General features: G+C 38.9%; 1 protein-coding gene and 1 long non-coding RNA gene across 12 annotated transcripts in view; one reads left to right on the forward strand and one right to left on the reverse strand.

Moving 5' to 3' along the window:
* Positions 1 to 21,872, forward strand: part of ANAPC5 (anaphase promoting complex subunit 5) — a 73,907-nt gene extending 52,035 nt beyond the window's left edge. For 5 of the 11 annotated variants that reach the window (XM_037014100.2, XM_073222911.1, XM_037014099.2 and 2 more), the window contains 8 exons: positions 116 to 297; positions 1,367 to 1,502; positions 5,201 to 5,275; positions 7,077 to 7,198; positions 7,629 to 7,736; positions 7,820 to 7,967; positions 20,967 to 21,129; positions 21,541 to 21,872. In XM_037014100.2, the coding sequence (XP_036869995.2) occupies positions 116 to 297; positions 1,367 to 1,502; positions 5,201 to 5,275; positions 7,077 to 7,198; positions 7,629 to 7,736; positions 7,820 to 7,967; positions 20,967 to 21,129; positions 21,541 to 21,752 (1,146 nt within the window). In that variant the 3' untranslated portion in view covers positions 21,753 to 21,872. Of the gene's footprint in view, positions 1 to 115; positions 298 to 1,366; positions 1,503 to 5,200; positions 5,276 to 7,076; positions 7,199 to 7,628; positions 7,737 to 7,819; positions 7,968 to 20,966; positions 21,130 to 21,540 lie in introns of those variants that run through there. The other 6 variants (XM_037014095.2, XM_037014097.2, XM_037014098.2 and 3 more) reach the window with 6 other exon arrangements.
* On the reverse strand, positions 206 to 27,902 carry LOC118971652 (uncharacterized). The gene is made up of 3 exons (XR_005060190.2): positions 27,695 to 27,902; positions 2,804 to 2,885; positions 206 to 341 (listed from the first exon to the last, which is right to left on the reverse strand). It is a non-coding gene; the product is annotated as an uncharacterized lncRNA (long non-coding RNA).
* Positions 27,903 to 27,910: the final 8 nt, after the last annotated feature.

The following is a 27,910-nucleotide window of genomic DNA, read 5'->3' on the forward strand; positions in this document are numbered from 1 at the left end:
ATCTTTTAAATAGTGGTATTGCTGTGCATGTGTGAATATGCCAAATTTCTGAAGAACAAAACAAATTCTGTTATGTAATCTCTGTCTTGAGTCATGGGTCTGTCTGTGCCTTTAGTACCTTGCCTCCCTGGGAATCCAGTCCCTGGTGCAGCAGAGGGCTTTTGCTGGGAAGACGGCAAACAAACTGATGGATGCTCTGAAGGACTCCGACCTCCTGCACTGGAAGCACAGCCTGTCAGAGCTTATTGATATCAGCATCGCACAGAAAACGGCCATCTGGAGACTCTACGGCCGCAGGTGGGTCTTCAAGCAGATTCTTCAAGGCCGTGGAAGTGTGAGTCCTTTCAAAGATAAGCAGAAGCTAGTGAACTGGGTTTCTGAAAGGCCAAACAAGTCTTTCCCCCTTTGATGGAAGTTGCCCATGTGGGGGATTAAAGAAAATCCTTAGAGTTTGAAAACATTTTGTGTTTTGCACAGGCTTTGCAAAGTTTCTTTCTTCTTCACGTTCTTATTTACACTTCCCAACTGCTCTGAGGGGTAACTGGTGGGTGATCTCCACTCCAGGATGTGGAATTCAAGGTTCACACATCTCATCTGCCCAAGGTCATGAATGTAGTTAACAAGTCGAGCCCAGGCCTCTGACTCTAAGCACTGTACCACTGTGCTCTGAGACAGGAACCTCTGCCTGTTTGTAGGAGGCGTGGGCCACAGCACTCAAGTCGAGCACTGAGCCCCAAAGCTAAGCTTAAAGAAAGTCTTCCCTGTTAGCCAGGGAGTGGTCTCGGAATATCTCTAGTCTTGTGTTTGATTTTCCATTTAGCCTCTGTTAGCTTGGAAGTAAATTTCTGGACCAGATCTTTAATCCTGGAGCCTGTAACCTCTCCCCTAGATAATCTGCTGCTTCTAGGAATTAATAATGAAAAGAAGTGCCGATTTTACCAGTCTTGTTTTTTCACTTGGGATAATTTTTTGGCATGATGTGGTCTGAAACAGTTTCAGACACTGGCCACTAAGCATTGCCTGTGCAGCTGGTGCCAGGATGGCATCAGGTCTGAATTTACCCATGAAAACTAATTAACATGCTGTAACCACAGGGAAGTTAGAAGTAGTGGTGGGGGTTGGTGGTTGTCTGGATCTTGGACCTGTAACAACTCCATATTTCCTTTGGGGCTGCACATTCAGATGTTTCTCTGCTCTCCTTGTCCTGAGAGTGGGAGAGCTGGCATTGGGAGGCAGCTGCCCCCACAAAGCCAGAGGCTGCAGAGGGGCTTAACTTCCTTCCTTTTCCACACAAGATAACTGTAGGGTGTGGCTGATAGGCAACTGGAGTCTCTTGACTGTAAGGAATTCCTGTTCTTGTCACCAGCACCATGGCACTGCAGCAAGCCCAGATGTTGCTGAGTATGAACAGCCTGGAGTCAGTAAATGCGGGCGTGCAGCAGAACAACACAGAGTCGTTTGCCGTTGCTCTGTGCCACCTCGCAGAGCTGCACGCGGAGCAGGTAGGCAGGTGGCTGGGCCAGTGTGCTTCTGGAACAGTGGAGGTTCTGCCATTCCCTCTAGAGCTTGAGAAAGGCACTGGACATGTCTTGATGGGTCTGGTTGGATGCAGGTGGCTGAAAGGGTGAAATCCCATGAGTGGAAATGGACTGGGTTTGGAGTCGGCAAAGTTTGTTGAACTTGGAGTCCCTTTTGACACCAGATAGAAGGGAATTAGAGGCCAGCTATTTCCATGTAACAAATGGAATAAAAAAGAGTCTGAAATGTAAGATAGTAGAGCTGTCTATGTTTATAGGAGAGGGGAGAGCATAATAAAAGTATAGCTAAAATGATATACATGTATAGCTGTAAAAATATAGCTAATGTTCATTGTACATTTTTTATGTGCTTGGTGTTTTACATATATTATCTTACTGAATCCTTATAGCAGCTCCATGAGTTCAACTTTTTATTATACCTATTTCACAGAACAAGGAATTGAGTTCCAGGGAGCTAATTCCTATACCCACACCACTAAATGCAGAGTCAGTTCTCCAACCCAAGTTGAACCTACTCCAAAGTAGGACAGTGGGAACTGGACATAACCTTGACTTACAGGCCAAGGAATTTTACATGATTCTCTTTATAGGGGATTGATCAAAGTGTCTCTCATGCTGCCTAAGCTTTCTCTCTCCTTTGTGCAAAACATCATCTTTCTTGGGGAAGAGGGCAGGGAAACCTCCTTTCTAAAGCCCGCATTCTCACTGAACACTACCTTGGCTGTAAGTGCATTTCCTTGACCACATTGTTTTTCTCCACCTCTTTGTGGTATCCATTATTGTTAGGTTACATCATACCACTCAGTACTCCCTAATTGCAGCCCGAGGATCTTTGGGTAGTTTCTATCCCATCAGAAGTCTATAAATACCTCCTCTACTAAAGGGATTTAGCATGTTTCAGTCCATGAGGTAGCTGTGTAGACAGCGGAGTTGGATGGGCTCTGGCTACTGGGTCCTGCGTGTACCCCCAGCAGTTGCCCTCCTCCTGGGCCTGGGAAGTGCTGCTCAGGCTTTCTGACACCAGAGAGCAGCCAGCCGCTCTGCTGTTGGCTTTTCTCTGGAGAAGATGCACATTCACCATGCTTTTGTTTTTTTCCCCCTCTTAATGGCACCAGAACCTCCTTAAGTTTCTTCTTTTCCTCTTCTGGTGCTCTGTTTAGTTGGTAATGAATGAGTCAGTGAACCTTCAGTGAAGGATTTGCTGTGACTTTTTTTTTCTAACAACTTTACTGAGATATAATTCACACCCCATAGAATTCACCCACCTGTAGCTTGCATTCTGTAGATCTATTTGCTCTTTACAGGCAGAAAAGGGAGAATCCTTATTCCTGGGTAATCACTATGTACCTATGAAATAAAAGAAAGTATAAACATTTGCATTTTTAGTTTTTCAAAGAGTCATTTCTGAAAAGTAGTTACTTTAAGTCAATACCATAAAAAGCAAGTCTACCAAAATAAACTTTAAGACTCTATATAAAATAATCAATTAATTAATTAATAATTAAGTGTCCCATGTGACTTTTTAAGTTGGATTCTCCCCACTGACCCCAACCTTAAACAGTGGAATAGCTTCCCTTCAATTGTCTTTGAGTTACACAGGATAGAAATTATTTTATTTTTCTAATGGAATGGAAAATTACTTTACTGAAATCTTGATTTTGGCACAATTCTTTAGCCTCAAAATTTTCTCCAAGGTAAAATATTACAGTTTCATGATTTTTCCTGGGGGGGGTGAAACCCTGGAAAGTGACCATGGTCTTTGGACCTATGTGTGAATTTCCATCTTCATCCCTCTTTCACCTCTGGGCTTATGTGAAAAACCTGCTGACCCCATCATTGTCTGGATATGTTAGGAAGCCTTTAATGCACAGCTAGCTGATAGTTAGTGGCCTCTTTATTTCATTTCAATCTCTTTTCCCCTTTCTTCAGCCTGCCTTCAAAACACCGTATTAGTTGTAAAACATCTACCACTTAGGTATGCTTGCTGGGCTGATGACTGTCACATTTTTAATTACGTAGGTTAGACTCCCACCTGTGAAATTAAAGTTTGACCATCTATGGAGAAGGTAGCTTGATCATGAGTTTCCATTCACTCTTTTTTTACTTTGTGTGTGCTTCCACTTGTGTTCTGAAATTGATCTCTCAATAAACTGGCTGCTGCACTTTGATATTGCGGTGATTGGAGTTTGGGTGAACCTATAAAGAAGCTGTAGGTGGAGTCTGAACTTCTGTTTCCAAGCTTTCTTTTGTGATCCAGGGAAGTGCCAAGATAACCACCCTCTGTTCTTTCTGTGCAATTCTGTCACTCCTCTCCCAGCCTCAGGAATGGCAGGTCACAGCAGGAATGTTTTGGGGGCTATTACAGCATATGTACTGTTCTCTCTACTTGGCCTGAAGGCTTGACAGCCCATCTAGATCCACATGCCTGCGCCATGTGGCATTCAGGAAAATAACTGGCAAGATCTAGATCCACATGCCTGCACCATGTGGCATTCAGGAAAATAACTGGCAAGATCTTGTTAAAATCACAAGAATAAAAAGATTAATGATCCTTTATTATAATTCAATGTAATTTTCACTTACTTTAGATAAAGTTCACTTGTGGTCTAACTGAGCTTCTATACAGACAGAAGGTATATTACCTAATCAAAGAATTGGGACAAATTGAAAAGCATTTGGGCTCAATAAGATAAACATTCCAATATAAGAGTATAAAAAAGACATGAATATGTATTCACAGAAAAAACATAAATGACCAGAAAACATGAAAAAATTTCAGATTAGTCATTAAAGAAATCCAAATTAATACAGTAAAATACCAGATTCACCAATAAAATAGGCAAAGATGCTTAAATATTGGGAGAGGAGAAAGGCATAGAGTGCTGGTATGAAAGTACCTAGCATAGTTCTGGTGGGTAATTTAGTAATATATGTATATATCAAAGGGCTTAAAAGTACCTACCATTTGACCCAGTAGTTCTACTTCTGTTTCATCCTAAGGAACTAACTGGACAAGTATGCAAATATCTATGTACTAAGATACTTACCACAGCATTTTTAAGTGGAATCAATTAGAAACAACCAAAATATCCTAAAATAGATTTTTTGATATATCATGATTTATTTACCTAATAAGTAAATTTATGTAATAAAATACTTTGATGATACAGATTTGTATTTGTTGACACTGGAGAGATTAATTCATTCAAAAAATATTTATTGAGTGTGGTAAACAGTGTTACAGGGCATTTAAAAAATAGTATATATACCTATTTCCAGAATATTTATGTTTTCATGTGCATAAGAGAAATTTAGAAAGATATGTGCTAGAACATTACTATGATTATCTTTGGTGAGATTAAAGTAATTTTTTTTCTTATTGTTTGCATGTATTTTGTAAGTTTCTAGAGTGAACATGTATGTGTAATTAAAAAATATATATAATTTAAATGAACAAATAAAATATATCAAAACCTAAAAAAAATAGCCCTTTGATACCTGACTGGCTCAGCCAGCGTCTTCCAGGTTTTTGCAGCAAGAACAGGTGAATCCTATTGACATCCTGTGAGGTGTGGTTTCAACATAGGTGTGCTAATCAGATTGTATTCTGGAAGTCAGCTATGCTAACCACTATACCATCAACACTGTGTCTTTCTGTTTAGGGCTGTTTCTCTGCGGCTTCAGAAGTGTTAAAGCACTTGAAGGAACGATTCCCACCTAATAGTCAGCATGCCCAGGTAACCTGTCTTTTGTGTGGCATTGGATCGATTTCTGAAAAAACTGTTTTACTGTATTGTTGTCAAAGCAGAATATTTTAGGGTTTCTTCTCAGTTTCTTGTCTCTTGGTTTCTTTCTGTGTCATCTGTGTGTAGAGGTCAGCACAGGTATGTAGGAGACTGTAAGCTCTGTTCAAGAAGGCTGAGAAGTAAATTCTGATCAAAGATTTAAAGCTGGGGACTTTTTCTCTTCTTGTCTTCATGGTTTTAAATTAGTATTCCTTAAATCTCTAGCTGAATGAGATTAAGAAATCAGTGTCCTTGGATAGATCAAGAATTAGGTTTGTTTTGTTGTTGTGTCTCTTGACAACTCTAATCTCTTCTTAGAATTAAGTAATCTTTTGGGAAGAGGTTGTACCCGGAGGGAATGAACTTTATAAAGCAGTCCTAAGCCATCTGTTCCTTACTGCACTGGAAAAGCTGTTACAAGGGGCCACTACCATATTCTTCCCTTACCAAGTTTAGTCTTCAGTGGACTGGGGAATTTGAAATCATAAGACACTGTGGTCCAGGATTCTCCTTCTACTTTTGCCCAAAGCTGCCATTCACATGGTTGTTGACTCCATTTCATTAGATGTGGTGTGAGTGCCCATCTGCATGTGAGCCGTCCTGGGATCTCATTTGCTGCTTTCAGTAAGCTGTGGTCTGAATTCAAAGTACCCAGACAGAAAGGTGGTAAGCAAATGAAATAGAAGATAGGTAGCACCCAAGATACTGCAGGGAAGAAAGACTTAAGTGTGGTTCTGTGGCAGTGCTAATGTAGTAGAGCAGTTTTGGTTACAGTTCAGGCCACTTTTTAAAAAGGTACACAGTAAAAAATAAGACACACAGTTTAATTCACAGTTCACAGAAAAAACATGTATGGCCAGTAGATATGACAAGATGCTCAGCCTGACTGGTGATCAGGGAAATAACAAATTAAATGATGCAATATTTCAGACCCATCAGATTGGACAGAGATAAAATATCTGACAAAGCAAGTACTGGTGAGTATGTTGAGCAACAAGTAATGTCATGTTCTACTGGTGCGGACTGTAAATTGGTATAGCCCATTTGAAAATCAAATGGGCTCTATATTAAGGTGAAGGTCCGTATGTCCTACAACCCGCATTTCTCCTGCTTGCTGCGCACAAGGAGAGATGAGTAAGAATGTTTATTGTAGCATTGTTCAAAAGCAAAAAATTGGTACTAAGAAAATACTTAACATGAGAATAAATAGGTTGTTGAATGTTCGTATAACTGGAAACTATTAGTGAAAAAGAATGAGCTAGAATCACTTGTATTAACATGTGTAAGTTCCAGAAAATAATGTTGAGCTTAAAAGCAAGTTGTCAAAAGATGCATACAGTATGATAGTACTTATTTATGCAAAATTTAAAAACATACAAGATCATACTCTATATTGTTCAGGGATAAGAATATATTTTTTAAATGTATAAAAATGTGAATGGGAATGATAAACATCAAATCAAATGCTTACTTTGGGAAAAGGGGAATGGAATTTGCAAAGATCTTCTAATAGGTAATAGTATCTGAAGCAAATAAAGCAAATACTGTGATTTGACACAGTTGTTGATTGGTACACGTTTTTGTTACTCAGTGCTTTTTCACATACTTAAAATATTTCAAAAAATTTTTTAAATCTCAAAGTGTGTGAATTGTTGCAAGCATATTTGCTCATTAGCAAGCCAAAATACTTTTATATCTCTGTTGGATGAGATGAACAGTTGCCTTGTCCTTAATTGTTTTTATTTTTCATTAGTTATGGATGCTGTGTGATCAAAAAATACAGTTTGACAGAGCGATGAATGATGGCAAATATCATTTGGCTGATTTGCTTGTTACAGGGATCACAGCTCTTAATAGCATAGAGGGTGTATATAGGTAAGAAGTTTTGGAAACTCCAATCCCAGAATGAATTCTCAAATAACTATTCTTATGTGTTTTGTTTGTGGATTAATTTATTAACTTTAGCTTAGGACAAAACCTTTTTTGTATCACCTCTTTATTATAGGAAATTTGAAAATATAGATAAGCAAAATGGAGAAAAAAAGTATCATTCAGAGATAATCACTAACATTCTGATATCTACAATTTCAGACTTTCTCCTTGTTTGTATGTGTATGTGTGAGCATGTACACATATGTGCTCGCACACACACACTTTTTTTCTCTTTTAACAAAAATTATAACAGGCACAGTTCTTCCCCTTGGGAGGTTTATACAGTCTAATTGAGGAAATATATCATGACTATACTTATAACCCTTGCAAAACATCAATGAAGCCATTTGTGTTTATTTTGTTTCTGTGTCAGAAAAGCAATTGTACTACAAGCTCAGAACCAGATGTCAGAGGCACACAAGCTTTTACAAAAATTGTTGATTCATTGTCAGAAAATCAGGAATACAGAAATGGTGATCAGGTAAGGGAGGTCTCTTGTGCATCTCATGGAAGTGCTACTTTGTGTGTGGGATTTACATTCCCTGTCTTCCTCTTTGTGGGCAGTGTCCTGCTGTCTGTGGCACAGCTGTACTGGCGGTCTTCCTCCTCTACCATCGCCCTGCCTGTGCTCCTGCAGGCTCTGGCCCTCTCCAAGGAGTACCGGCTACAGTACTTGGCCTCTGAAACAGTGCTCAACTTGGCTTTTGCTCAGGTAATTCGATCTCTGTTTTTATAGTATGTGTTTGTGCTCGAGAACTAGTGAGTCTATTACTACTTTTTGGTTTTAGAAGGGATAGCAGTGAGCTTTCACTTAATATTGAAGTCTGGGAATGTGTCTCAGTGAGCTAGCCCTCCATGTAAGTTTGGAGGTATGAACTTGGTGACAAGCTGACACCTCCCAGTGGCCATCTTTCTGAGCTGTATGTTTCGTAAGGGGTTGCCCCTGTTCATTGAGGACACTTGCATCCCGTTAATGATTTAGGTGGCCCAGAGCTGTGCTAATATAACAAGGGGATGAATAAAGAAATGAGGAAGTCACTCTTCCTCATTTATTCCTGTTTATTGAAAACTTTTGGAAACTAAATTGTATTTTATGTTCATTTTCTAATTCCCCCTGTAGAGTGTAAAGCCTATGTTTTTTTCCCTGTTGTATCCTCTGATACCTACTAGGGACCTACACATGATAGGCTTTTAATAAATATTTATTGAATGAATGAATTTTGAACTGGAAAATATACTAACTATAGCAGAGATTCCCCAAACCGATGATGCATTAGAATTATCAGGGAAATTGAAAAAAAAAACACTACATATCTGGTCTTGCCTCAAACCTTATGGAGTCCGAATCTCTGGGGGAGGAGTCTAGGAATTTATTTTTCTTAACAGCTTCCCCAGTGACTTTTATCTTAAGGTTCACATAACATAAAATTTACCATTTTTACCATTTTAAATTGCACAATTCAGTGGCTTTTATAATACTTACAGTGTTTTGCTACCATCACCACCATCTAATTCCAGAATATTTTTATCACACCAAAAAGAAGCCTCATACCCACTAACAGTCACTCCCATTTCCCTCTCCCTCCAGCCCCTGGCAGCCACTAATCAACCTGCTGTCTCTATGGGTTTACCTATTCTGGACATTTCATATAAATGTAATCATACAATATTTGGCCTTATGTGTCCAGCTTCTTCACTTAACATAATGTTTTCAAGGTTCATTCATGTTGTAGCATGTGTCAAAGCTCCATTCCTTTTAATGGCTGAATCATATACCATTGTATGGTTAGACTACACTTTGTTCATCCATTCATCAGTTGGCGGGCATTTGGGTTGTTCCCACCTTCGGCTCTTATGAATAGCTGCTCTTAACATTCATGTACAAGTTTTCGTGTGGATGTTTTCACTTCTCTTGAATAAACCTAGGAGTAGAATTGCTAGATCATACAATAATTCTGTGTTTAACTTTTCGTGGAACTGTCAAACTGTTCTCTACTCTGGCTATACCATCTTACAGTCTAACCAGCAGTGTATGAAGGTTCCAATTTCTCTAGATCCATGCTATTTTCCATTTTTTTAAATTATACCCATCCTAGTGTGAAGTTATATCCCATTGTGGTTTGGATTTGCATTTCCCTAATGACTAATGATACTGAGCATCTTTTCACATGCTTATTGGCCATTTGTGTATATTCTTTGGAGAAATGTCTAAGTCCTTTACACATTTTTTAATTGGGCTTTTTGTTTTTTTGATATTTAGTTGTCAGAGTTCGTTATATATTCTGAATACTAGATCCTTATCAGATATGATTTGCAAATATTTCTTCCCATTCTGTGGATTCTTTTCACTTTTTTGATAGTGTTCTTTGATGCACAAAAATGTTTTATTTTGATGAAGTCTAATTTATCCTTTTTTTTCTTTCGTGGCTTGTACTTCTGGTATCCTACTTAAGAGGGTGTTTCCTATCTGAGGTCATAAAGATTTACACATATGTCTCCTTACGAGGGTTTTATAGATTTAGCTCTTATATTTAGGTCTTTGATCCATTTTGAATTAATACTTGTATATGGTATGAGGTAGGAGTCTGACTTCATTCTTTCACATATGAATATCCAGCTGTCCTAGCACTGTTTGTTGAAAAGACTACTCTATTTTGAATGGTCTTGGCACCCTTCTTGGAAACCACTGGTCATGAATGTATGTGTTTATTTTTGTACTCTCAGTTTGAATCCATTGATCTATGTATCTGTCCTTATGCTAGTACCATACTGTTTTGATTACTATAGCTTCGTAATATGTTTGAAACAGGAAGTAAGAATCTTCCAACTTTATTCTTTTTAAGATTGTTTTGGCTATTGGTGTTCCCTTGCAATTCCATATGAATTTTAGAATCAGCTTGTCCATTTCAGCAAAAATAGTATTTAGAATTTTGATACAGATTTTGAATCTGTAGATCAGTTTGGAGAGTATTGCCATCTTAATATTAAGTCTTCCAGTCTGTTAACAGAGGATGTCTTTATTTATTTATTTATTTTTTTCCCATAATAAAAACCTTTAATTCCAAAAAAACAAAGAATAGCTTCTGGTTTGCACAAAGAAATTAGGTACCTATTATACAACAGCTAAAAATAGAGCTAACAGTTCATCAAAATTAATGGAAAGAGGTCTTATCATTAATCAAAGGCTTTTTGTATGCCTGTGCTAAATCACTCTTTCTTGATCATCTATCTTCAATTTCAAAAAGCATGGGCATCAATGAGTTTTCATTTATCCACATTTGCTTTCAGAACTTAGATCTCTAACTAGTTGGGTAACAGTGAATCCCAGAAGAGAGTGGTAAGACCATTACCCATTCACAAGGACCAGCTGCCAAATCCAGAATTTCTTGTTTTCTCAAATTCCAGCTGTGGATATTTGTCATACCAAAATCTGTACAGCTTTTTTTTTTTTTTTTTTTTTTGAGAGGGCATCTCTCATATTTATTGATCAAATGGTTGTTAACAACAATAAAATTCAGTATAGGGGGGTCAATGCTCAATGTACAATCATTAATCCATCTCAAGTCTAATTCTCGTCAGTCTCCAATCTTCTGAAGCATAACGAACAAATTCTTACATGGTGAACGAATTCTTACATAGTGAATAAATTCTTACATGGTGAACAGTACAAGGGCATTCATCACAGAAACTTTCGGTTTTGATCACGCATTATGACCTATAAACAATCAGGTCAAATATGAATATTCATTTGATTTTTGTACTTGATTTATATGTTGATCTCACATTTCTCCCTTTATTATTATTATTATTTTTATTTTTAATAAAATGCTGAAGTGGTAGGTAGATGCAAGATAAAGGTAGAAAACATAGTTTAGTGCTGTAAGAGGGCAAATGTAGATGATCAGATGATCAGGTGTGTGCCTATGGACTAAGTATTAATCCAGGCTAGACAAGGGCAGCAAGACATCCACGGATGCAGAAGATTTCTCTCAAAGCAGGGGGGGTGAGGTTCTGAGCCTCACCTCTGTTGATCCCCAAATTCTCACCTGATGGCCCCCCTGCGACTGTGCCTGTCTTAGGTTGTTCCTCCCTTGAGGAATCTTACTCGTCTCTGGCTAACCAGTCATCTTCCAGGGCCATACAGGGAAATGTAAAGTTGGTAAGTGAGAGAGAAGCCATATTGTTTGAAAAGATTAGCTTTTTACTTCTTTGCAGATTTATGCCCTGTGGCTTCTATGCCCAGCACTTGTCTCGAGGTATCTTTACCACCTGGAGGAATTATGATACTCGGTAAATTCGATATGAGGCACGAATTCTATTTAAGGGTTGTAATTAGGAAGAAAGAAAAGCTACAGATGTAGCATATGGAAGGAAACATGGGAGGATTGATTATTTCTTTGACATATCTTCTTGTAGAGTACCTTAAGTATGTATAGGTTTTAAACTACTAACGAATTTGCACACACATATTAACATAATAGGAATACGGTGACATAAACAAAGCAAATCTATAATTACCATCCATCTCCAGTGAAGCCAAGAAAACCATTTAGGCACCCTAGGCATTTGTGAAAATTTGTCTATGATATGATGGATATTGTACAACTGTACTTGAACCATCTGAGAGAAATCAGACAAATTAAAGCAGCCCATTTCTGGGATCTGTTCACATCCCATATGTTCTTTTAACCGTAGATAGTCTATAGTCATAAGATTTTGGAGCGCTACACCTTGCACCCCTCCCAACTCCTGGTTGAGTTCCAACAGTACAGATCTGGTCAAATTCGTTGTCTCACTGTATGCACATGCCAGCTTAGACATCTCCCTCCTCATTCCTATGGCAAGTCCAGGAGACGGTGGGCTGGATGCAGCCACAATCGCAGCATCGTCCGGATCCCTGTGGAGGCTTTTTGAATGATCATCCCCTGGCACAAGTCCTCCAGAGAGTGCTGATGCCGGAAGCTCCTCCTCATATTGTATCTTAGTTCATTTTCTGGGTATCCAAGCTAGGCCTTGATCTTCTGCATAGAAACAAACAGACCCTTTGCCCACACTTTGACATGCCCTCTATACCACTGTGCAGAACTCATGGGAGGTCAGCACACAGTAACTGCTTTTTTTTTTTTTTTTTTTTATTAAGAGAAAGGAATATTATCAGAAAAGAGTACCTCCATAGCTGATCATCTGACACCCTTTAAGTGATCAACATTAAGGATATTTAAAGCATGCGTTGATCTTTGATTTACCAATAGTTTTATCCTATCAAGGAGTAATCCCCCTTTTCTTTCTTTCTTTCTTTCTTTTTTTAATTTTTAATCTATACCTACATGAAGAATACTATGTTTACTATGCTCTCCCCTATATCAGGTCCCCCCTAACAACCACATTACGATTACTGTCCATCAGCTTAGCAAAATGTTGTAGAGTCACTACTTGTCCTCTCTGTGTTGTGCAGCCCACCCTCCCCTTTCTCCCTCCCCCCCATGCATGCTAATCTTAATACCCCCCTTCTTCTTCTCCCCCCCTTATCCCTCCCTGCCCACCCATCCTCCCCAGTTCCTTTCCCTTTGGTACCTGTTAGTCCATTTTTGGGTTCTGTAATTCCGCTGCTGTTTTGTTCCTTCAGTTTTTCCTTTGTTCCTATACTCCTCAGATGAGTGAAATCATTTGGTATTTGTCTTTCTCCGCTTGGCTTATTTCACTGAGCATAATACTCTCCAGCTCCATCCATGTTGCTGCAAATGGTTGGATTTTTCCACTTCTTATGGCTGAGTAGTATTCCATTGTGTATATGTACCACATCTTCTTTATCCATCCATCTACCGATGGACATTTAGGTTGCTTCCAATTCTTGGCTATTGTAAATAGTGCTGCGATAAACATAGGGGTGCATCTGTCTTTCTCAAACTTGATTGCTGCGTTCTTAGGGTAAATTCCTAGGAGTGGAATTCCTGGGTCAAATGGTAGGTCTGTTTTGAGCATTTTGATGAACCTCCATACTGCTTTCCACAATGGTTGAACTAATTTACATTCCCACCAGCAGTGTAGGAGGGTTCCCCTTTCTCCACAGCCTCGCCAACATTTGTTGTTGTTTGTCTTTTGGATGGCAGCTATCCTTACTGGTGTGAGGTGATACCTCATTGTAGTTTTAATTTGCATTTCTCTGATAATTAGCGATGTGGAGCATCTTTTCATGTGTCTCTTGGCCATCTGTATTTCTTTTTTAGAGAACTGTCTGTTCAGTTCCTCTGCCCATTTTTTAATTGGGTTATTTGTTTTTTGTTTGTTGAGGCGTGTGAGCTCTTTATATATTCTGGACGTCAAGCCTTTATCGGATGTGTCATTTTCAAATATATTCTCCCATACGGTAGGGTTCCTTTTTATTCTATTGATGGTGTCTTTCGCTGTACAGAAGCTTTTCAGCTTAATGTAGTCCCACTTGCTCATTTTTGCTGTTGTTTTCCTTGCCCGGGGAGATATGTTCAAGAAGAGGTCACTCATGTTTATGTCTAAGAGGTTTTTGCCTATGTTTTTTTCCAAGAGTTTAATGGTTTCATGACTTACATTTAGGTCTTTGATCCATTTTGAGTTTACCTTTGTATATGGGGTTAGACAATGGTCCAGTTTCATTCTCCTACATGTAGCTGTCCAGTTTTGCCAGCACCATCTGTTGAAGAGACTGTCATTTTGCCATTGTATGTCCATGCCTCCTTTATCAAATATTAATTGACCATATATGTTTGGGTTAATTTCTGGGGTCTCTAATCTGTTCCACTGGTCTGTGGCTCTGTTCTTGTGCCAGTACCAAATTGTCTTGATTACTATGGCTTTGTAGTAGAGCTTGAAGTTGGGGAGTGAGATCCCCCCTACTTTATTCTTCTTTTTCAGGATTGCTTCGGCTATTCGGGGTCTTTGGTGTTTCCATATGAATTTTTGAATTATTTGTTCCAATTCATTGAAGAATGTTGCTGGTAATTTGAGAGGGATTGCATCAAATCTGTATATTGCTTTGGGCAGGATGGCCATTTTGACGATATTAATTCTTCCTAGCCATGAGCATGGGATGAGTTTCCATTTATTAGTGTCCCCTTTAATTTCTCTTAAGAGTGACTTGTAGTTTTCAGAGTATAAGTCTTTCACTTCTTTGGTTAGGTTTATTCCTAGGTATTTTATTCTTTTTGATGCAATGGTGAATGGAATTATTTTCCTGATTTCTCTTTCTATTGATTCATTGTTAGTGTATAGGAAAGCTACAGATTTCTGTGTGTTAATTTTGTATCCTGCAACTTTGCTGTATTCCGATATCAGTTCTAGTAGTTTTGGAGTGGAGTCTTTAGGGTTTTTTATGTACAGTATCATATCATCTGCAAATAGTGACAGTTTAACTTCTTCTTTACCAATCTGGATTCCTTGTATTTCTTTGTTTTGTCTGATTGCCGTGGCTAGGACCTCCAGTACTATGTTAAATAACAGTGGGGAGAGTGGGCATCCCTGTCTGGTTCCTGATCTCAGAGGAAATGCTTTCAGCTTCTCGCTGTTCAGTATAATGCTGGCTGTGGGTTTATCATATATGGCCTTTATTATGTTGAGGTACTTGCCCTCTATTCCCATTTTGCTGAGAGTTTTTATCATGAATGGATGTTGAATTTTGTCAAATGCTTTTTCAGCATCTATGGAGATGATCATGTGGTTTTTGTCTTTTTGTTGATGTGGTGGATGATGTTGATGGATTTTCAAATGTACCATCCTTGCATCCCTGGGATGAATCCCACTTGGTCATGGTGTATGATCCTTTTGATACACTGTCGAATTCTGTTTGCTAATATTTTATTGAGTATTTTTGCATCTATATTCATCAGGGATATTGGTCTGTAATTTTCTTTTTTGGTGGGGTCTTTGCCTGGTTTTGGTATTAGGGTGATGTTGGCTTCATAGAATGAGTTTGGGAGTATTCCCTCTTCATCTATTTTTTGGAACACTTTAAGGAGAATGGGTATTATGTCTTCTCTGTGTGTCTGATAAAATTCCGAGGTAAATCCGTCTGGCCCCGGGGTTTGTTCTTGGGTAGTTTTTTGATTACCGTTTCAATTTCTTTGCTCGTAATTGGTTTGTTTAACTTTTGTGTTTCTTCCTTGGTCAGTCTTGGGATGTTGTATTTTTCTAGGAAGTTGTCCATTTCTTCTAGGTTTTCCAGCTTGTTGGCATATAGGTTTTCATAGTAGTCTTTAATAATTCTTTGTATTTCTGTGGAGTCTGTCGTGATTTTTCCATTCTCATTTCTGATTATGTTGATTTGTGTTGATTCTCTTTTTCTCTTAATAAGTTGGGCTAGAGGCTTATCTATTTTGTTTATTTTCTCAAAGAACCAGCTCTTGGTTTCGTTGATTTTTGCTATTGTTTTATTCTTCTCAATTTTGTTTATTTCTTCTCTGATCTTTATTATGTCCCTCCTTCTGCTGACTTTAGGCCTCATTTGTTCTTCTTTTTCCAGTTTTGATAATTGTGATGTTAGACTATTCATTTGGGATTTTCTTCCTTCTTCAAGTGTGCCTGGATTGCTATATACTTTCCTCTTAAGACTGCTTTCGCTGCGTCCCACAGAAGTTGGGGCTTAGTGTTGTTGTTGTCATTTGTTTCTATATATTCCTTGATCTCTATTTTGATTTGTTCATTGATCCATTGATTATTTAGGAGCATGTTGTTAAGCCTCCATGTGTTTGTGAGCCTTTTTGTTTTCTTTGTAGAATTTATTTCTACTTTTATACCTTTGTGGTCTGAAAAATTGGTTGGTAGAATTTCAATATTTTGGAGTTTACTGAGGCTCTTTTTGTGAGCTAGTATGTGGTCTATTCTGGAGAATGTTCCATGTGCACTTGAGAAGAATGTATATCCTGTTGCTTTTGGATGTAGAGTTCTATAGATGTCTATTAGGTCCATCTGTTCTAGGGTGTTGTTCAGTGCCTCTGTGTCCTTTCTTATTTTCTGCCCGGTGGATCTATCCTTCAGGGTGAGTGGTGTGTTGAAGTCTCCTAAAATGAATGCATTGCAGTCTATTTCCCTCTTTAGTTCTGTTAGTGTTTGCTTCACATATGCTGGTGCTCCTGTATTGGGTGCATATATATTTAGAATGGTTATATCCTCTTGTTGGACTGAGCCCTTTATCATTATGTAGTGGCCTTCTTTATCTCTTGTTACTTTCTTTCTTTTGAAGTCTATTTTGTCTGATATTAGTACTGCAACCCCTGCTTTCTTCTCACTGTTGTTTGCCTGAAATATGTTTTTCCATCCTGTGACTTTTACTCTATGCTTATCTTTGGGTTTAAGGTGAGTTTCTTGTAAGCAGCATATAGATGGGTCTTGCTTTTTTATCCATTCTATTACTCTGTGTCTTTTGATTGGTGCATTAAGTCCATTTACATTTAGGGTGACTATTGAGAGATATGTACTTATTGCCATTGCAGGCTTTAGATTCATGGTTACCAAAGGTTCAAGGTTAGCTTCTTTAGTATCTTACTGCCTAACTTAGCTCGCTTATTGAGCTGTTATATACACTGTCTGGAGATTCTTTTCTTCTCTCCCTTCTTATTCCTCCTCCTCCATTCTTCATATGTGTGTGTTTTGTTCTGTGCTCTTTTTAGGGGTGCTCCCATTTAGAGCAGTCCCTGTAGGATGCCCTGTAGAGGTAGTTTGTGGGAAGCAAATTCCCTCAGGTTTTGCTTGTCTGGGAATTGTTTAATCCCGCCATCATATTTAAATGATAGTCGTGCTGGATACAGTATCCTTGGTTCAAGGCCCTTCTGTTTCATTGCATTAAGTATATCATGCCATTCTCTTCTGGCCTGTACGGTTTCTGTCGAGAAGTCTGATGTTAGCCTGATGGGTTTTCCTTTATAGGTGAGCTTTTTCTCTCTAGCTGCCTTTAAAACTCTTTCCTTGCCCTTGATCCTTGCCATTTTAAGTAGTATGTGTCTTGGTGTTGTTCTCCTTGGATCCTTTCTGTTGGGGGTTCTGTGTAATTACATGGTCTGTTCGATTATTTCCTCCCCCAGTTTGGGGAAGTTTTCAGCAATTATTTCTTCAAAGAGACTTTCTATCCCTTTTCCTCTTTCTTCTTCTTCTGGTATCCCTATAATACGAATATTTTTCCTTTTGGCTTGGTCACATAGTTCTCTTAGTGTTGTTTCATTCCTGGAGATCCTTTTATCTCTCTCTATGTCAGCTTCTATACGTTCCTGTTCTCTGGCTTCTATTCCTTCAATGGCCTCTTGCATTTTATCCATTCTGCTTATAAATCCTTCCAGGGATTGTTTCACTTCTGTGATCTCCTTCCTGACATCTGTGATCTCCCTCCAGACTTCATCCCACTGCTCTTGCATTTTTCTCTGCATCTCATCCCATTGCTCTTGCATTTTTCTCTGCATCTCTGTCAGCATGTTCATGATTTTTATTTTGAATTCTTTTTCAGGAGGACTGGTTAGGTCTGTCTCCTTCTCAGGTGTTGTCTCTGTGATCTTTGTCTGCCTGTAGTTTTGTCTTTTCATGGTGATAGAGATAGTGTGCAGAGCTGGTACAAGTGACTGCTGGAAGAGCTTCCCTTCTTGTTGGTTTGTGGCCTTCCACAAGGCGCTGGGTTCTTGCAGGTGTGGATGTGGTCTGGATGTTGTTCTGTGTCCTGTGGTCTCTATTTTAGGAAGATTTTTCTTTGTTATATTTTCATAGCTCTATGTGTTTTTGGGAGGAGATTTCCACTGCTGTGCTCACGCCGCCATCTTGGCTCCGCCCAGCTTTTTTTTTTTAATACAACATCCTAAAGAGTGTTTCTCAAAACACTTTTAATTAGTGAATTACAGTATGTCTTCTGACCACATGCAGCAAATCACCTCACATACGACCCATCGGGGTCCGCCGCCATCTTCGAGCAGGATGTCTTTATTTTGGTCTTATTTAATTTCTTTCCACAATGTTTCAGTATGTAATTTTTAGTTCCTTGATTAAGTTACTACTAAGTATTTTATTCTTTTTGATGCTATTGTAAATGGAGTTTTAAAAACTAATTTCAATTTTGGATTGTTCATTGCTAGTGTATATTAATTTTACATCTGTACCTTTGCTGGACTTGTTTATTACCTGTTACAGGTTTTTGAGGATTACTCAAAGTTTTCTATATGTTAAGATCATGTCATCTGCAAATAGAGTTGTACTTCTTCCATTCCAGTTTGAATACCGTTTATTTCCTTCTCTTGCCTATTTGGCCTGAAAGTGTAGAACTTCCAATATAGTGTTGAATAGAAGTGGCAAGAGGTTTTATATCCTTGTTGCTGCTTCTGATCTTAGGGAGAAAGTTTTCAGTCTTTCATCATTAGTAACATTAGCTGTGAATTTTTTCATAGGTGCACCATTATTAGGTCAAGGAAATTCCCTTCTACTCCTAGTTTATTGAGTGTTTTTGTCAGGAAAGGATGTTGGATTTTTATCAAATGCTTTTTATATGTCAACTGAGATGATCATGTGGCTTTTCCCCTTCATTTTATTAATATAGTTATGGTAGATTGATTTTTGTATGTTGAACTACTGTAGCATTCCTGGTCACCAAATCTACTGGGTCACATGTATGATCCTTTTAATATACTGCTGTATTTGGTTTGCTACTATTTGCAAAGGATTTTTGCATCTGTGTTCATAAGGGATATTGGTCTGTAGTTTTCTTGTGATATCTTTTTTTTTTTCTTTGGTATCAGGATAATAGTGGCCTCACAATTGAATTAAGAAATGTTCCCTCCTCTTCTATTTTTTGGGAGAATTTGAGAAGGTTTGGTGTTAATTCTTCTTTAAACATTTGGTAAAGTTCACCAGTGAAGCTGTTTGGTCCTGGAATTTTCTTTGTTGCAAGTTTTTTTGTTATTGGTTCAGTCTCTAGTTGTTATAGGTGTATTCAGATTTTCTATTTCTTCTTGAATCAGTTTTGGTGTTTGTATCTTTCTCTAGAAATTTGTTCATTGCATCTAATTTATTTAATTTGTTGGTATACAACTGTTCATAGTATTCTTGTGTGTCTTTATTTCCTTGAGGTTGTTAGTTAAGTCCCTGCTTTCATTCTTGATTTTGTCATTTGAGTCTTCTCTCTTTTTCACCTTGGTCAGTCTGGCTAATAATTTGTTAATTTCCTTGATCTTTTCAAACCAACTTTTAGTTTCATTGATTCTATTGTTTTCCTGTTCTGTTTTGTTTATCTTCACTCTTATCTTTATTATCTCCTTGCCTCTGTTAGCTTTAGGTTACATATACTTTTTTTTAGTTTCTTGAGGCATAAGTTCATTTATTGATTTGAGATTTTGTTAATGTATGTCTTTATAGCTTAAATTTCCTTTGAGCCCTGAATCCCAGAGGTTTTCATTTCACTGCATCCCATAAATTTTAGTGTGCTAGGTTTTTGTTCATCTCCAAGTATTTTCTAATTTTCCTTGTGATTTATTCTTTGATCAGTTATTTAAGTTATTTAAGTGTGTTAATTTCCATATATTTGTGAATTTTCCAGATTTCCTTCTATTGTTGATTTTTTATTTTATTTCATGTGGTCAGAGAAGATAATTTGTATGATTTCAATCATTTAAAATTTATTGAGCGTTATTCTGTGGTCTAACATAGGAACTATCCTGGAAGATGTTCCATGTGCACTTGAGAGCATATGTATTCTGCTATAGATGACTATTAGAGCTGGTTGGTTTACAGTTTTGTTCAAGTCTTCTATTTTTTTGCTGATCTTCTATTTAGTTTACCCATTATTGAAAGTATTGAACTTTGAAATGGTTATTGTTGAGCTATTTCTGTTCTCAATTCTGTCAGTTTTTGCTTCAGATACTTTGGGGTTCTACATTTATAATGTTGTATCTTCTTGCTGAATTTACCCTTTTATCAGTATATAATGTCCTTCTTTGTGTCTTGTAACAGTTTTTGACTTAAAGTCTATTTTGTCTGATGACTAGTATAGTCATTGACTATATGTATTGACTAGTCATTGACTAGTATAGTCATTCCAGATCTCTTTTGATTACTGTTTGTATGTAATGTCTTTTTTCTATACTTTTACTTTCAACCTACTTGCATGTTCAATCTAAATTAAGTCTCTTGAAGATAGCGTACAGTTGGATCATGTGTTTTTGAAAATCTATTCTGCCAATCTCTGCCTTTTAATGGAAGAGCTTAATCCTTTTATCTTTAATATAATTATGGATTAGTAAGGATTTACTTCTATTTTGCTATTTTTTTCTACATGTCTTACATCTTTTTGTTCTTCAGTTCCTCCATTACTGTTTCTTTTGTGTTAATTACATATTTTCAGGTATACCCTTGTTTATTTCACTATGTATTTTTGAGTTATTTTCTTTGTGGTTCCCCTTCTCCCAGTGATTCTTACACAGATAGTTCAACCCTTTGGAATCACCAACTAAAGGCTATTGATTCTGAATCTTTTTGTAAAGATGAAAACCTTTCTACAGTGTGAGTAACTACTACCTACTGTAGCTGTTGTAGTCTGAAATTAGTTTGTCATACATTATTTTTTCTAGGAGTGTGGTACACATTACATGTAGTACACGTCAGGGAGAAGATAAGCCAGGATATGGCCATTCAGGAAAGAAGAGCCAGAAATGAAGCCCTCCTGTAGTGGGCAGTGGGTGTGTGTGTGTACAGTACCATGGTGTGTCTTTTTCAGCTCATCCTTGGGATCCCAGAACAGGCCTTAAGTCTTCTCCACATGGCCATCGAGCCCATCTTGGCTGATGGGGCTGTCCTGGACAAAGGCCGTGCCATGTTCTTGGTGGCAAAGTGCCAGGTGGCTTCAGCAGCTTCTTACGATCCACCAAAGAAAGCGGAAGGTAGGAAGTCATACAAAGATTGTTAGGCAATTCTATTGTAGAAAGCTTCGAAAATTTAGGATGCAGAAGAAGCAAAGACATTAAATTTGGAACAGTATTTAAGTTCTGAGTGTTCACAAATATATGTTAAAATTTTATGCAGCATTTAAAGTGCTTTCCCATCTGTGCTTGGCATGAAGGTTGAGGGAAAGTGAATTGTTATTTTGACCCTATAGAACCAGGCACCAGGCTGGATACCAGGACTAAAGACTGTTTTAAAAACCTCACCCTAGTGGGGTTTTTTTTTAGTCTCAAAGAGTAGAATATAAAAGTATCTGGTACATGTTAAATCAATAAAAGAAGATATTAAGTTTTAAAAACTATATATGAAGTGTTTAGTTAAACGTGTGGTATTTCCCTACTTTCCATCAGCTCTGGAGGCCGCCATTGAGAACCTCAGTGAAGCCAAGAACTATTTTGCAAAAGTTGACTGCAAAGAGCAAATCAGAGATGTCGTTTACTTTCAGGCCAGACTCTACCACACCTTGGGGAAGACCCAGGAGAGGAACCGGTGTGCAATGCTCTTCCGGCAGTTGCATCAGGAGCTGCCCTCTCATGGGGTGCCCTTGGTAAATCACCTCTAGTGAGAACCTCCCTGCTGGGCCACTGTGCAGAATATAAGTTCTGGGGGCTTGTTCACATCCCCTCCTCCACATAAATTATGTATTTGATGTCTGTCATATCAATAAACTGCATTCTGATTAGTTTGTCTTATTTTGTTGGAATACACATATTTATTTTGTTCTTCCTTTTGATAGCAAAGGACATCAAATTTTTGTTAATAAATGGCTATTTTTATTAATAAAATAGTGCAAGTGTTAAAGATATATGTTCTCCCTGGTAAAATTGCCAATATCTTACTAAAATTTGCATACACTCTCCATCATTGTGTGAATTTATTTAACACTTAATGCTCAGACAAGAGCTTTTTGGGTATCAGTGGATCTCTCTAGAGGATCAGTGCTTGTTTTTCTGAGGCTTAGATTTTTCCTTCTAAAGCTGCTCTGTTTTGTTGGACTGAATTGGTGCTGTGGTGGGTCTGTGTGTGTTTGCAAGCATATGTTAGTCCTCAACTGGAGATTAAGAAGTAAAAGATCTTTCTATGGTTTTTGAACCAATGACAAGAAGCGTATTTCAATCACATTCTGGGTGTTGGCTTTCTTATATCTTCCACATGGGTATACATTTTTTCTATATTTAACTATATAAATGATGGATGATAATTTAAGTCTAGGAATTTATCATGAATAAGGTGATTATAAGTTAAGAAGGAGTCTGAAGCTCAGAGATGTGTGGATGCTATAACTCAAACAGTGTATCTAATTTACATATCTTAACCCTGCAATTAAGAAGAACCAGTTATTGCTTTTTCTGTTCATGAATTTATCTTACCCTTGAGTGTTGAAAAAGCATCATGTTTCAAGTTCAAAACAGCAACAAGGAACCAACCAAATCTTGCAGCCTCTGTCATTGGCCCTTTCTCCATTAAATTTAAACCTTCTGATGGGAATTAATTTATCTCCAGAGCTCTCTGAAACAGTGTAAAACAACTCCCACTCATAGGGTGCACTTGCTTGCCAAAGACAGCTGCTTTGGAAATAAGAGACTCAGTGTAGAGATAGAGATACTAATTGGTATGTTGATATTTACAAATCTTTCCTTAAATATATTTGAAAAGTTATATATATAGATGGCAAAAATTAAATAGCTGTATAGTAAAAAGTATAGTATCTTACATAAAAGCTATATATTAAAAGCAATTCTTCCAGGAAGTAACCACTATTACCAGTTTCTTTTTATTCCAAATAAATTCTCTTATCTGATGTCATTTTTGTTCAGTGTTTTTAAACTAACATTATTCCAATCTAGGAAGCGAACTTAATCACTCTGCCTCAGCATAAGGTCCAAGAGATGAGGCAAGATGCTCAGCTGCCCACCCTGCCCCGGTATCCACATTAAAGACCAGAAATCATCAAACCTGACCAGGATGGTACATCATATGTCAGGCCTGGTGCAAAGTAAAAATATGAGACCTGTATTAAGTGGAGCATTAAACCAGGGAGGGGGCCCCTTCTTAAGCACAGAGCCCTGTGGAACTTGACAGTTGGCCTGCCTGTGAAGCCAGTCTGCCCCATCCGGCAGGACCGAGTCCACGGCTAATAGAGTCTGGGACCCCCTGCCATCTGTGACTTAGATTTGTTGCCTGGAACCCAATTCCTCCAGGAAGGAATAGCGGGTTACATGAAAAGTTTAAACCATCAGACTGACCCCCAAACTCAGAACTTTTGAGGTTACAGCTAATTGGCTTTTTCCCTGGAGGAGCATTTGGTGGGGAGGGAAGAGCTAGACATGTAATTATGAGTGGTTTAACATAGGGGTGTAACAACTGATGATTTGGTAAAACGGGGAAGGGTTTGGTAAGGAGGGAATTGCAGCTAAGTAGCCAATGGGCAGTCAGATCTAAACCAGAGACTTTAGGATATATCCTTAAAGGGGAAGAGAAGAAAGGTGTGACTGAGCCAGTGGGTTGGCATGGTGGGAACTCTACCTAGCAGGTTTGGTATTATTTCCAGCCCCAAGGCAGCTGTGAATGAAAAGCTTAACACAAACTGCCTTGTAAATTATTTATGTATATCAACACATTTAATCCTCACAACAATCTTAAGAGGTAGGCAATAGCATCAGTTCCATTTAACAGATGTAGAAACTGAGGCCCAGGAGGTTAAATCACTCGCTCACCCAAGGGCACACAGCTGGTATATTGCAGAGCCAGGAATACAACCGGGTTGTTGCATTAACCTAGAGCTGTCTGCTTCCAGAGTTTTGAAAAACTGTAGGCTTTTTGTGAACATTAATTTTTCAGTTTGTTCAACACATAATTGATAATAATCAGTTGTCATTTATCTAGTACCCAATATAGACCAGGCACTGCTAATACTGTCACACATGCCATCTCTAATGCTTATAAGCCAAATACAATTTTATGGGTGAGGAAACAGCCCCAGAGATTTGGCCTGACCCAGCCCCTCACTAGTAAGAATCAGTCAGGATTCAGTCCGGGTGTGATAGGCTCCTCAACTCTTCTCTTTCATTCATCACTACCACCCTTCTCTTTCATCCACTGCACTGCCTTTGTGTTTGTCTACACACCTTGACTACTTCTGCCTCTGCTTGCTCAGAGTGTTTTAAATTTTGTCCTGATGTTTTTGGGTGGTTGCACTGGTTTTTATCTTTCCCGTAGTACATCTAAGATAAATGAACTTTTTTTTCTGAGAAAAAAAACATTGGAGAAAATAGTAAAATATAGAAAAATACAGAACTATGCATCCAACATTCAGAACTGACTTAACATTTTGCCATTTGCTTCAAGTCCATTTATGAGTAAAAGGCTTATAAAACTTAACATGATGAACTAGCAGAAAGAGAAATCAGGAAAACAATTTCATTCACAATTGCATCAAAAAGAATAAAATACCTAGGAATAAACTTAACCAAGGAAGTGAAAGACCTATACCCTGAAAACTACAAGACACTCTTAAGAGACATTAAAGAGGACACTAATAAATGGAAATTTGTCCCATGCTCTTGGGTAGGAAGAATTAATATTGTCAAAATGGCCATCCTGCCTAAAGCTATCTACAGATTCAATGCAATCCCAATCAAAATACTGAAAGAATTCTTCAATGAACTAGAGCAAATAGTTCTAAAATTCATATGGAACCACAAAAGACCCCAAATCGCCAAAGCAATCCTGAGAAGGAAGAATAAAGCAGGGGGATCTCACTTCCCAACTTCAAGCTCTACTACAAAGCCACAGTAATCAAGACAATTTGGTACTGGCACAAGAACAGACCCATAAACCAGTGGAACAGAATAGAGACTCCAACCATTAATCCAAACATATGTGCTCAATTAATATACAATAAAGGAGCCACGGATATACAGTGGGGAAATGACAGCCTCTTCAACAGCTGGTGTTGGCAAAACCAGATAGCTACATGTAAGAGAATGAAACTGGATTACTGTCTAACTCCATACACAAAAATAAACTCAAAATGGATCAAAGACCTGAATGTTAAGTCATGAAACCATAAAACTCTTATAAAAAAACATAGGCAAAATGCTCTTGAATATAAACATGAACAACTTCTTCATGAAGGTATCTCCATGGGCAAGGGAAACAAAAGCAAAAATGAACAAGTGGGACTCATTCAAGCTGAAAAGCTGTACAGCAAAGGACACCATCAGTAGAACAAAAAGGCATCCTACAGTATGGGAGAATATATTCATAAATGACATATCCAATAAAGGGTTGACATCCAAAGTATACAAAGAGCTCACACACCTCAACAACCAAAAAGCAAATAACCTGATTAAAAAATGGGCAGATGATCTGAGCAGACACTTCTCCAAAGAAGAAATTCAGATGGCCAACAGGCACATGAAAAGATGCTCCACATTGCTAATCATCAGAGAAATGCAAATTAAAACCACAATGAGATAGCACCTTACACCACACCTTACCACTTCACAAAAGACAAACAACAAATGTTGGCAAGGATGTGGAGAATGGGGAACCATCCTACACTGTTGGTGGGAATGTAAATTAGTTCAACCATTGTGGAAAGCAGTATGGAGGTTCCTCAAAATCTCAAAATAGAAGTACCATTTGACCCAAGAATTCCACTCTTATTAATTTACCAGAAGAAAACAAGATCACAGATTCAAAAAGACATATGCACCCCTATGTTTATTGCAGCACTATTTACAACAGCCAAGAAATGGAAGCAACCTAAGTGTCCATCAGTAGATGAATGGATAAAAAAGATGTGGTACATATACACAGTGGAATGTTATTCAGCCATAAGAAGAAAACAAATCCTACCATTTGCTGCAACATGGATGGAGCTAGAGGGTATTAATGCTCAGTGAAATAAACCAGGTGGAGAAAGACAAATATCAAATGATTTCAATCATCTGTGGAGTATAAGAACAAAGCACAAACTGAAGGAACAAAACAGCAGCAGACTCACAGAACCCAAGAATGGACTAAGAGTTACCAAAGGGAAAGGGACTGGGGAGGATGGGTGGGAAAGGAGGGATAAGGGGAAAAAGGGACATATGATTAGCACACATAATGTGTGTATGGGGGTACAGGGAAGGCAGTACAACACAGAGAAGACAAGTAGTGATTCTATAGCATCTTACTATGCTAATGGACAGTGACTGTAATGAGGCATGTGATGGGGAGTTGATAATGGGGGGAATCTAGTAACCACAATGTTGTTCATGTAACTATATTAATGATACAAAAAAAAAGATTAAAATGGTAAATTAAAAAAAACCCAGAAACTTAATAACATTCTTATGCTCGCCATCTTACCCTCTGTCCCTACTTCCTTCTTTATGGTGGACTGTCAGGAATTTAATTTGCACTCATCCTTTCTTTTAAAACATTTATGTGTAAGTATGTGTCCATGAATAATATAGAATGTGTGGGGTTTTACAATACACACAAATTGTGCATCATCCTGTATTCTGCGTTGCTCTTTTACTCAGCATGTTTTTGGGATCTCTAGAGATCCCTTGGGTAGAGATCTCTACAAGTAGATCTAATGCACACCTTTGAATTATTGCATAGTATTCCATCAAGTGACTAACACATTTCATTTATCCATACTCCTGGTGTTCCCAGGCTTTGACTATTACTAACAATGCGTGCATGTTGAATATCCACCGAAGGAGTGGTCATATTGGAATGCTCTGAATTGTTCGTGCACGCCCCTGCAGCATGGAAATACCAGAAGAGCTAAATAGGGGACTGGAATCCCTCCCAGTTGACAAGAAGACTCTGAACCTTTAATTAATTTGGCCTTTGACTCCCCTCTCAACTTCTGATTCCCCTTTAGCTGCTTGGCAAGGTACTTTGGTTCGGGACTGGGTTTCGCAACCACCCAAGGACCGCGAATCAGGCAGCCATTGAGGCGCTCCCGCCCCCCACCCCGCCCAGTGCAGTTACTCAGCTGGCAGACAACACACTCTTAAGGCTCCAGCAAAGAAGGGTGCCTTTTAAAAGGGCAGGATGTTTCGGAAGAATGTTTTTCTTCACAAATACATCTAAGTAGTCTTAGGGTAAAGCCAGAACTTCATTGGGTTTGTGTAGTTCGGTACATCCGGGTGGAGGGGAGGTGGGAAAGGAACCCCGTCTCCCTTCCTTTAGGGCGGGCTCTTATCTGCGGTCAGTGGGGAGGCGGCGGCGTAAGGGGGTTTCCCCGAATGGGGATGACCTGAAATCCAGGCCGCTTCCACCTCTGGGGGCCCGGGCTGGGACGGGAGCGGGGCCGGGACTCCGGGTGTCCCGCGGGTATGGGAAACTTCCCGCCCCTCAGCCGCCACCCTGCAGTCCCCGCGTTTGGCTAAACAAAGCGAGCGCTGCCAGCGCGTCCGGCCTGCCGGGGGTAGGGTGCCGTGGAGGGGGTGGCGGGGTGCCGCGGCCGCTGCGGGGAGAACCGAGGCAGGTACGCACCGCGGGGCGGGGGCAAAGTTGCAGCGCAGCCTTCCGCGCTCGCGCGCGCGCTTTTAGTCGCTCGCCTCGTTGCGGGTCCGCAGCCTCCTCCGACCCCCTCCGGGCCAGGCCTCACTTCCCCTCCCCGCCGCCGCCTCCTCTCTTTTCCTCTTCCCCTCCTCCTCGCTGCTACTAGGGTCCCCGCCGGCTGCAGCCTGTCTCCGGTCTCCCCGTGCG

This window comes from Manis javanica, chromosome 15 (assembly GCF_040802235.1).
Source record: "Manis javanica isolate MJ-LG chromosome 15, MJ_LKY, whole genome shotgun sequence".
NCBI classification, from domain to species: Eukaryota; Metazoa; Chordata; class Mammalia; order Pholidota; family Manidae; genus Manis; species Manis javanica.